The sequence below is a fragment of the Oncorhynchus clarkii genome, chromosome 20 (genome assembly GCF_045791955.1).
Source record: "Oncorhynchus clarkii lewisi isolate Uvic-CL-2024 chromosome 20, UVic_Ocla_1.0, whole genome shotgun sequence".
Classification (NCBI taxonomy): Eukaryota; Metazoa; Chordata; class Actinopteri; order Salmoniformes; family Salmonidae; genus Oncorhynchus; species Oncorhynchus clarkii.
The window spans coordinates 71816825-71828894 of record NC_092166.1 but is presented as its reverse complement, the minus strand read 5'-3'; the positions used below and the strand labels follow the sequence as shown (position 1 = coordinate 71828894).

At 40.5% G+C, this 12070-nt stretch overlaps 1 protein-coding gene across 1 annotated transcript in view; it reads left to right on the top strand.

The window, feature by feature from the left end:
• LOC139376870 (integrin alpha-9-like) overlaps window positions 1–11039 on the top strand; it is a 141692-nt gene extending 130653 nt beyond the window's left edge. The window contains exons 25-28 of the mRNA XM_071119835.1: window positions 558–677; window positions 2508–2603; window positions 6056–6175; window positions 9020–11039. Of these exons, the coding sequence (XP_070975936.1) occupies window positions 558–677; window positions 2508–2603; window positions 6056–6175; window positions 9020–9118 (435 nt within the window). The 3' untranslated portion in view covers window positions 9119–11039. The remainder of the gene's footprint in view (window positions 1–557; window positions 678–2507; window positions 2604–6055; window positions 6176–9019) is intronic.
• The last annotated feature ends 1031 nt before the right edge of the window (window positions 11040–12070 follow it).

Below are 12070 nucleotides of genomic sequence, written 5' to 3'. Positions count from 1 at the left end.
AACACAGACACAGAGAGAGAAATACACACACACACATAGGCACAAAGAGAGAAAGTTTCACACACAGGCGCACTCATGCAAACATACAGATGCATGCACACACACTTCCACACACACTTGGGACAGTCACAGTCAGTGGAGTTTTAGGGTTCACTGAAGGTATTTCCCCTGCTGATGTATGATGTGTGTTGTAGTGTAACAACTGTTCACCTCTCTCTCCTTCTTTCTCTCTCTGTCCTCTCTCCCTCTCTCTATCCCCTTTCTCTCTCTGTGTCCCTATCTCTCTCCACTTCTCTCTCTCGCTCCCGCTCTCTATCCCCCATTCTTTCTCTCTCTGTGTCCCTATCTCTCTCCCCCTTCTCTCGCGCTCTCTATCTCTCTCGCTCCCGCTCTATATGCCCCTTCTTTCTCTCTCTGTCCCTCTCCCCCTTCTCTCTCTCTCTCTTTCTCTCTCTCAATCCCTATCCTTCCTCTCTCTCTCCATCTCGCTCGCTCTCTCTCTTTCTCTCCCAATTCCCCCTCTCACTGTCTCTCTACCTCATCTCTCTCTCCAACAGGATTGTGACCGGCCAGGGAGAGCATGTTTAACTATCTCATGTACTCTAGGCTCCCAGACCAAAGAGGATGCTATCAGTATAGATGTGAAACTTCTACTAAACACAGAGATACTGAATCGGGTATGCACATGGTTATTACAGAATTATTACATGGTTGTTACATGATTATTACATGGTTGTTACATGGTTATTACATATGACATTGTTACATGGTTGTTACATATGACATTGTTACATGGTTGTTACATGATTATTACATATGACATTGTTACATGGTTATTACATATGACATTGTTACATGGTTGTTACATGATTATTACATATGACATTGTTACATGGTTGTTACATGATTATTACATATGACATTGTTACATGGTTGTTACATGATTATTACATATGACATTGTTACATGGTTGTTACATGATTATTACATATGACATTGTTACATGGCTGTTACATGATTATTACATATGACATTGTTACATGGTTATTACATGATTATTACATATGACATTGTTACATGGTTATTACATATGACGTTGTTACATGGTTGTTACATGGTTATTTCATATGACATTGTTACATGGTTATTACATATGACATTGTTACATTGTTACATGGTTGTTACATGATTATTACATATGACATTGTTACATGGTTGTTACATATGACATTGTTACATGGTTATTACATATGACATTGTTACATGGTTGTTACATGATTATTACATATGACATTGTTACATGGTTGTTACATGGTTATTACATATGACATTGTTACATGGTTATTACATATGACATTGTTACATTATTATTACATATGACATTGTTACATGGTTGTTACATGATTATTACATATGACATTGTTACATGGTTGTTACATGATTATTACATATGACATTGTTACATGGTTGTTACATATGACATTGTTACATGGTTATTACATATGACATTGTTACATGGTTGTTACATGATTATTACATATGACATTGTTACATGGTTATTACATATGACATTGTTACATGGTTGTTACATGATTATTACATATGACACTGTTACATGGTTGTTACATATGACATTGTTACATGGTTATTACATATGACATTGTTACATGGTTGTTACATGATTATTACATATGACATTGTTACATGGTTGTTACATATGACATTGTTACATGGTTATTACATATGACATTGTTACATGGTTGTTACATGGTTATTACATATGACATTGTTACATGGTTGTTACATATGACATTGTTACATGGTTATTACATATGACATTGTTACATGGTTGTTACATGATTATTACATATGACATTGTTACATGGTTGTTACATATGACATTGTTACATGGTTATTACATATGACATTGTTACATGGTTGTTACATATGACATTGTTACATGGTTATTACATATGACATTGTTACATGGTTGTTACATGATTATTACATGGTTGTTACATGGTTATTACATATGACATTGTTACATGGTTGTTACATATGACATTGTTACATGGTTGTTACATGATTATTACATATGACATTGTTACATGGTTGTTACATGATTATTACATATGACATTGTTACATGGTTGTTACATGGTTATTACATATGACATTGTTACATGGTTGTTACATGGTTATTACATATGACAATGTTACATGGTTATTACATGGTTATTACATATGACATTGTTACATGGTTGTTACATGGTTGTTACATATGACATTGCATGTTATTACATGGTTATTACGTATTACATTATTAAATGGTTGTTACATGTTTTTTACAAGGTTGTTACACGGTTATTACATGATTATTACATTGTTACTGTACATGGTTATTACACAAGTATATTGGTATTGCATTATGGATCTGAAGGAAGTTGTATTAAACCCCCGCCCACCTTCTATGTATCCCCCCTCCCCCTTCTCCTCACACACCTATAGGACAGCTCGTCGTTGATCCAGTTCGTGACGAGGGGTAATGTGAGAGTGGACGGGAGGGCCATGGAGGTACCAGAGGGCCTATCAGAAGACACTTCAGTAAGAACATCACTCACACAGATGTATTACTGCAAAGCACTTTATAGTATGTGTGACCCAATCAGCATGTTTGAGGGGATCAGTTTCAGCATGTAGTAGACACAACATGATGTCAGTGAGACAGGTAGTTTAATACTATTAGGTGTTGTACCTCAGCCAGCCTTGAGGGGTGAATCTAGAAGCTGAATCTTGATTTAAGCCTGGGGAGCAGCTGGTGGCAGGAAACCAGCTCAACCTGGATGTCATGGGGGTTGTATTTTTTGGGGGGGTGAGTCCTCAAGGACAGCAGGGTAGCACACACACACACACATACATACATACACACTCACACAGGGCAGCAGGCCTTTGCGTTGAGTGATTGGATGTGCCTGTGGACCAGTGGAATGAAGTGATCCCCTCATCCCAGATCCTCTCAGCTGATTATATTGATGACCTCCAGGCCCCAGCTCGTAGCTCCATCTCCTGGCGTAGGTTCCTGTGCTCCCTCGGGGTGCAGTAGTCTTGGTTTATCTTTACTCCCAGCAAGCCTGCTACTTATCAACAGCTGACAAGATTTAGTTTATCACCCATGCCATGCAAACAGGCCCTGGTAAATGATGGGAGAACAAAATAATGTATGAGTTATAAAGCTCAGCGATAGAAGACTCGCCTTAAATGGTTCCTTACGTTTTAGTACCCGTAGGCGTAGACATTTTTTCAACGTTGTTAGCCCAGCACAAACTCAGCTGGAGTCAGTCGGAGTACAGATCAGAATGTAACATACGTCCCCATTGCACACACGCAAGTGATTTGGCATTCGTAATGACAGAAGGCAGAATTCCACAATGGATTTTTTTTTTTACAAATGTGGGAAAGCGTTCAGGAGGAGTGACAGTTAAAGAAGATTTATCTTAGTCACCTTCTGGGTCTCTGTCTTCTCTGTCTGTTGTTTGGCCGGTGTTGCGTTTTTCATGCCACATTTGCATCCTTATCCCATGAGGACTGGAGTCTCACACGGTGAAACACTCTTGATAACGCTGCGCACGCATCCCAAATGGCACCCTATTCCATATATAGTGCTCGTACTTTTGATCACAGAAGTAGTGCACGATATCAGGAATAGGGTGCCATTTGGGACGTATCCTGACAGTATTCTTAACGGAACGCGTTACAGTTTAAAGAGGTGAAATTCTTCCATATTTCATGGTCATTTTCCTTTTCGCTATGCACCATATATTCCAGTTGGAATGGTGTGTTATTGTGGAAGCCTGATGTCTAGGATGGAGGGACAGGAGAAGGGTTTCCTGCCCTGGGTTCAAACACTATCGCTGATCTTTCTTACATATTTTGATTGTTTGCTCTAGCCTGCCTGGAGTGTCAGATGGGCGAGCTTTGCAGTTCAATTGGTCCATTAAGCCAGGCAAGCTCAATCAAGCACAGACACAAACACACACTGTCTGGTTGCCACCTATAGTAGTGTGTGTGCGCGTGTTTGAGACCACGTCTCCCCTCCAGAGACAATATTTAGGCTCACTCCCTCTCTGGCCTTGGAGGTTGGCACTTAGCTAAATTATGAAGAGTTAAGTCAACTAAGGATTTTGTCAGAGTAAACACAGATAATTTAGTGGGTCATTGTGAATTAATGTCACGGGAAGCAGGCAAAAATGACTTAGACCTAGAATTTATAGTGGGATCAGACTGTCTGTTTGTTCAGACTGAGAATGTGTGTTATGAAGTTCTCCTTTGAATTTAACAAACCAGTTCTCTTAAATTCATAAATGAGCTGACTATACAGTAGTTTCAATGTTGTTTTAAAATCTCATGTCATATACACTGAAATGGCTATATACATAGCTCCAATTTTGATTCGTATCACATAATGTGCAGCACAATATTATCTGTGGCCTTACTGTGTGAGGATGATGCAATAGTAGGATTGATTTGATTCATGTTTTGAAATACGTTCACATGTACAATGAAATAACTAAACACTTCAAATGTAGCTGGGTAACAGGTATTTTATGCAACAGAATATTCTACTCTTTTCTTAGATTAGAACAAGAATGCTGCAATTGTATGATTGATTTGAAATCATATAACGCCATGGGATCCTCTGTCTTTCTCAGACATTCTTGCTTCATCCAACTCCTTTTAAAAGTCACCTTGGAATAGTCCTCCAGACATTCCAGTCTCTGACACAGCCAAGCTTGCATTCCAAATGGAACCCTATTCCCTGTAGTGCACACTACTTTTGACTAGGGCTTTGACCAGAGCCCTATGGGTCCTGGTCAAAAGTAGTGCACTTTAAATGGAATAGGGTGCCATTTGGGACAGAGACCAAGTAATACTCTCACTATTGTTCCAAAAAGGAACTTCCCGTGAGCCTGTTTAAAAAGTAAGACATTTCACAGCAGACACTATTATCAACCAGGAAATGGCATCATCATGCAGTCGTCATTCAACCCTGCACCTTAGAGGCTGCTTCCCTATGTACATAGACATGGAATCACTGGTCACTTTAAAAATGGAACACTAGTCACCTTAATAATGTTTACATCCTGTTTTAGTCATTTGATATGGACTGTATATACTGTATTCTATTCTACTGTATTTTAGTCAATGCCACTCCGACACTGATTGTCCTAATATTCATATATTTCTTAATTCCATTATTTTACTTTTAGATGTGTGTGTATTGTTGTGAATTGTTAGATACTACTGCACTGTTGCAGCTAGGAACACAAGCATTTCACTACACCTGCAATAACATCTGCTAAATATGTGTATGTGACCAATAACATTTGATTCTCTTAAACTCCACCAGACCGTAGAAGATATTCCCACTGTGCCTGCATCCCAAATAGCACCCTATTCCCTACATAGTGCACTACTTTTGACCAGCTCTCATTGGGCCCTGGTCAAAATGTGTGCACTCGTTAGGGAACAGGGTGCCCTTTGGGATTCGGACACAGTCCAATGGGAATGTCTTCCGTGGTCTGGTTTGTCTGTCAGATATAGACTGATACAGTTCTCATAGAGAGCTTTGGATCTTTGGTATTTCTAGATAATGAGACACAGGTGAGCAGGTCTCTGGGTTTTATTTTAAACTCGTCTCTGTGTCCGTGTGTCTGTCTGTTGTAATGTGATCTTGGTTTGTGTACAGTATTTCTCTGTGTTTCCAATGTAATCTTGTCTGTAGCCTCAAATTTCCCATCTTTCACATTTCCATCACTCGGGAAAGTTAGCATAGTTGTAGGTATACATAATATTTCAGAAACAAACCATATTTTCCAGATGAGTGTTAGTGTATATATTTGTGTTTGACTGTAATCTTGTTGTGTCTGTACGTCAAAGTCTATTTGTCTTCTTGTTGTGTTTTAGGTGGTGTTCCAGGAGCCGAGGGGCTAAGTGGTTGGCTGGATGTCTCTGTGTGTCTGTGTTTGATGTTTGACTGTATTCTTATTGTGTTGCAGCTGGTGTTCGAGGCGCTCCACAGCCAGGAGCCAAGGGGCTATGTTGTTGGTTGGATCATTGCCATCAGCCTGCTGGTGGGAATACTCATCTTCCTACTGCTGGCTGTGCTGCTCTGGAAGGTAACACACACACACACTCAGACTCTCTCACACACACACACACACACACACACAAACACACATTGTCTTCTGCAGTACAGCGAATAGTATGGACTGTACTTGGTTATTGCGTTGTTATTGTGAGGTGTTTGTCCCTCATATTGTTTTAGACTATAGCCTAGAACACCTCCCCTCTAACTGGCAAACACATCCTCATCGTGCTCTAGTCTACACTGTAGCCTCCAACTCTGGTTGACCTGTATCCAGGTCAAAACGTTAACCACACCTCCAAATTCTAACACAAAGTAATCAAGGCTGGGGTCATTAAGGACTGTACCCTGTCATTTACTAATTTGACACATTTTTCCTATGATAATTATCATAATTATCATAGGTTTTCACTCCAACCCTGTTCCTGGAGAACTACCCTCCAGTAGGTTTTCACTCCAACCCTGTTCCTGGAGAACTACCCTCCAGTAGGTTTTTACTCCAACCCAGTTCCTGGAGAACTACCCTCCAGTAGGTTTTCACTCCAACCCTGTTCCTGGAGAACTACCCTCCTATAGGTTTTCACGCCAACCCAGTTCCTGGAGAACTACCCTCCTGTAGGTTTTCACGCCAACCCCAGTTGTAACTAACCTGATTCAGCTTATCAACCAGCTAATTATTAGAATCAGGTGCGCTAGATTAGGGTTGGAGCTAAAACATACATGACTGTAGCTCTCCAGGAACAGGGTCGGAGAGCCCTGGTATAATGTCGACATCATTGGCTAATGTCGTTTGGCATATTGTCAGAGGAACATTTTCTCCCCGTGCTAATGCGTAAGCTCGTTAAACAACAAGCTGCATTAGGCAATTTGTGTAGAGCCTCTTGGTTTGTCTGTGGCAGTGCTGCATTTCTTCTGAAAAAGACAGTCAGCACTCTCAAATAAACTATGACTTTGAATTATTATCAGCAGTCGCAATGAACACATTTCAGCCATCAAGCCTTTGCCAGTGCTAGGTTGTCCAGAGATTGGTTCACACAGAGTCCAGTTGTGAAGTGCTGCTTCTCTTGGATTAGAGCGGCATGCAGTCAGTCACAGGGGAGGTGCTCTTGGCCAGTCTTTAACAACCATCCCAGGAACAAAACAGAGAACTCACTATAATTTACACCAACCATACATACCACGCACACACACACAGTCAAGCAGACACACACACCATACTACACACATGAAAGAAAGGGGAAATGGCAATCACACTGATGTCCAGACAAGAGCCCCCCCCCCCCCTCTTAATTCTCTTCACACAAAACTCCTATTCTTTTCCTCTTTTCCTACTCCCTTATTTTTTTTCCACTGGGAATACCATGACTAAACCCTGGAATGTTGGTCCTGGGATATCGTGTGTGTGTGTGTGTGTGTGTGTGTGTGTGTGTGTGTGTGTGTGTGTGTGTGTGTGTGTGTGTGTGTGTGTGTGTGTGTGTGTGTGTGTGTGTGTGTGTGTGTGTGTGTGTGCGCGAGTGTGTGTGAGTGAGTGAGAGAGAGACACCAGCCATCCCCTTTGCCCAGGTCCTTGCACCCTGCCAAAATAAACCCCTCTTACAAGCGCCATGTCCACTATTTCCCTTTTTCTGGAAATTCCTGAGAGGCAGCGGTGTCCCAAATGGCACCCTATTCCCTATATAGTGCCCCACTTTTGACCAGGGTCCATAGGGCTCTGGTCAGAAGTAGTGCAATACTGTATGTACATATGTAAGATCTTAATATGATCACTCTTTTGTTGCTGAGAATTTACCTGCCAGCAGGAAATGCAAACTTGCAGTGTATTCAAGGTTCAAAAAAGGCTTCTAAAGTTTGTAGAATTTCCACAAACTGTATCATCCCCTAAAAAAAATGTCCATTAATTATAATCCACATAATAATTCAGTTTCATGTTGCTACATGATTATTTTTCTGCTGTAGCAAACTGGCTCAAATTAAGATCCTACATCTGTCAGAAATAGGGTGCCATTTGAGACGCAGACTAGAGGTCTGTATCAATAAACGGTCTGGTCAATCGAGATATATGAATGAAATCAATGCGAGAGAGAAAAGACAACATACCATACTATAATGACAGTACCACATACAATCAGCACATCATCATCAAATAAAACATTTAGAATAGTAGAAACTACATAAAACAACATAAAAAATGAGAAGCACAAGGAAGACACCACAACAGCAGGGCCCGGAAGCTCACTTTGGGCTCCTAATGGAGCAAAGGGCCTCAACAGTGCATCTCCAGCAAAGGAAGCCTGGAACTTCATTCAATGTGGTTCTATCCTGGTGGTTGCTGCCTGGTGGCCAGTGTAATAGAGACTGGTAAATCTTAACAGGTCAAACATCTGGCCATGGGTCCACCTCACTGGCAAATGCTCCTTCCCATTGGCCCTTAGAACAACTGCCTACGGTGGCTCCTGGAGTGGTCTAGCGGTCTAAGCCACTGCCTCAGGGATGCATGCACCAGTGCAAGCGAGGGTTTGAATCCGACCCACTGCTAGCACACCCTCTCCTCCTACCTTTACTGTCAGTCTTTCACTGTCCTAGAGTATATAATACCGTACATAAAAACAATATGAAACCGCTGACCCAAAGAACAACTGACATGAGTCAAACATCTGGCCATAGGTCCATCTCACTCCCTAACCTTTGCACCTGAGATTCTAGAAACTGTTGATTGTTGATGCCCATATGAGCAGAGATAATGGAATAGAGACATGTAAATCTTAACAGGTTAAACATCTGGCCACTACACCTCACCACTGACCCTGAGCTAACAACAAGTGGTTTTATTCTCTCCCCTCTCCTTGTCATCCTCCTCTCCTTCCCCCTCTCCCAGATGGGTTTCTTCCGCCGGCGCTACCGGGAAATCATCCAGGCTGAGAAAAACAGGAAGGACAGTGACGAGAGCTGGGATTGGGTGGAAAAGAACCACTGAGAGACAGAGAAGCCAATGAGAGTGCAGGAATTGGGGATTGGGTCAATGGTGGATCCAATGAGCTGGGGGCTTTCACCACAGCCAGCCAATCAGGACTAAGGGCCCTTCAATCTTCCATATGTGGAAGAGAAAAAAATATTCTCCGGATTTTTCGGAGGGAGACCTGACATTTTAGTGGGTGGGGGACTGGGGATTGAGGAAACGAACGAACAGACATCTGAGGTGATGGTTGGTGTGGCTTGCTAGGGTCGTATTCATTAGGACCCTAATTCAGTGCAACAGAAAATGGAAATTAGCGTTTTTTATTTGACAAGCCCAATGAGTCTTTTCCTGTTTGTTTTCTTCCGTTTGGTGCCAAATGAAAACAACACTCGCAATAGAATCGAATTAGTCCCTATGGAGCTTATGGAGATAACTTCCTGACAGTCAAATCTATGGAGGTAACTCCCTGCCAACAGAAAAGAACAGAATGGAACTGGTAAAGAAAGAAGGGGCCTGTTCAGAAGGCTGTAACATAGATAGAAATATATCGTGCAGAACAGAAATGATTGTCATATATACGAATAGGGAATTGCATCAGCTCTATTCATTCTATTTCTATCTGCAACGTTCAGAGTGCTTCACGTCCCTGAATTCACCCAAGGAGATTGATGTCCTGTGACAGGAAGTGGAAATGACAGATATTATCAGACAAGACCATGAAAACCCTCAGGGCTCTGTTTTAATAGTAGCAAAAATTTATTTTTATACATATTATAGCCATATTGTATTAAATTGGGGCTTCGAGAAAGGGTTGGTTGGGATTTTTGAAGTCTAATGTAAGCATATCTATATGTTTTTCTTTAAAGCACTGATGTCCGAGTTGATAAGAAGAGCTGATGCTATGTTTCCAAAGTTGATCCTTTCTTTTTGAGGCCAAAGATAATCTATAGTATAGTATATGAGCATAGTATATAATTCTGTACTGTTTCCTGCTCACAAATATCTCTTGAATATCTCACACATATCCTTCTCCCTTAGATATCTATATGGCAACCAGCCAAAGCAAGTCCTATGAAAGCCCATATAAATTTAACTATTAGAGCGGACATTCCCATTCAAGTCAACATTCTATTTTTATGTGTAGACCTTCCCTTCACCATAAACAGAGCTATATTTTTGGCACACATCGAAGTTGTCATTGTCATGAAGAAATGCTGATAACCAAGCAAAAGAGTTGTAATAAGTTTTTAATCGATTGTATATGTAAAGCTTTTCCAGACCCTCAAAGCGCTTTATATAGTAAAGAGGAAACTCACCTCATCAACTACCAAGTAACTCATGGTCCAGATGCAGACATCACCAACACCACTGTAGCTAGAGCATTTAATTTACAGTTAGAGCTCTATTCAGTCTGTATGACTGAAGCGTTACAGATTGCGCGCTAGAAATGTAAAGCCGACATGCTGTGTTTACCGTGAATGCTGTGTTTACCGTGAATGCTGTGTTTACCGTGAATGCCGTGTTTACCGTGAATGCCGTGTTTACCGTGAATGCCGTGTTTACTGTGAATGCCGTGAATGCCGTCTCTGCTAACGAGGAAACATTGCCTTTACATTTCAATCACGCTGTAACGCGGAACTTCCGCGATACAGATTGAATAGAGCCCTTCATTTGCCACATTTCACAAAGTGTGGTCGTTTCAAACTGAAAGTTTAAAATGTGAGTAAGGAAGAAGAGACAGTGGATAGAGGAGGAGTGGATAGATGGCATAAACAGATATACTCATCATTTTTTAGCTCAAAGAAGCATTCCACTTGTCGCCACTAAGTTAATAATCTCTCCAGTGTTGTGTGCCAGAGGAGAAGGTCCATCAATTAGATGATAGTCTGGAAAATTTCACAAATCATGGTATTTAAAAAAACAAATAATAATAATTCAACTGTATCCTTTCATATGAGTGGAAAGGTTTACATTATACCTTTAAATTGCCATTATACCTATGTAACTACATAAAAAGAACTGTATAAACAACATTGTAGTTACAGTAGTGATAGAGTATTGGCATAGGGCAATGCATTAGATGCAAATTAGAACATTTTGGTTTCCAGTTAAAATGTGTAATTTAACCCACATCCCGCCAATCTTTTGAAGCTACAACAAATGTTGTAAAGGAGAAGTGGAATATAGGCTACATTCTTTGAGAATCAAGTGTCAAAAGCTGTTTTGGCAAAGAGCTATCGCTCAGATATCCACATGATCAATCACAAGCATAGCCTGTTTCAAATTTCAGTAAACATGTTTTTATGATCCTCAATGTAGGATCATATGTTGATTATAATGCCAAACATGACAATGACTAAATAGAAATTGGCTATACAGCTCAAACAGGTCTGGGACCAGGCTAGATCGATACCAAACCTTATAGGATGTTTTACTCTACATTGCTGGAAGAACACAGCCTAGATCCAAACTGAATAGTTCCGTTTCACTATTGTTTCAGTTCATGTTTGCCACAGTTTTACAATAGTGAAGCTGAATAATTCAGTTAGAATCGAGGCTAGGATGAATATCTGAGATCAGAGTAAACTATACCAACCTACAGTTGAAGTTTACATACACTTAGGTTGGAGTGATTAAAACTTGTTTTTCAACCACTACACAAATTTCTTGTTCACAAACTATAGTTTTAGCAAGTCGGTTAGGACATCTACTTTGTGCATGACACAAGTAATTTTTCCAACAATTATTTACAGACAGATTATTTCACTTATAATTCACTGTGTCACAATTCCAGTGGGTCAGACGTTTACGTACGCTAAGTGCCTTTAAACAGCTTGGAAAATTCCAGAAAAGGATGTCATGGCTTTAGAAGCTTCTGATAGGCTAATTGACATAATTTGAGTTAATTGGAGGTGTGCCTGTAGATGTATTTCAAGGCCTACCTTCAAACTCAATGCCTCTTTGCTTGAC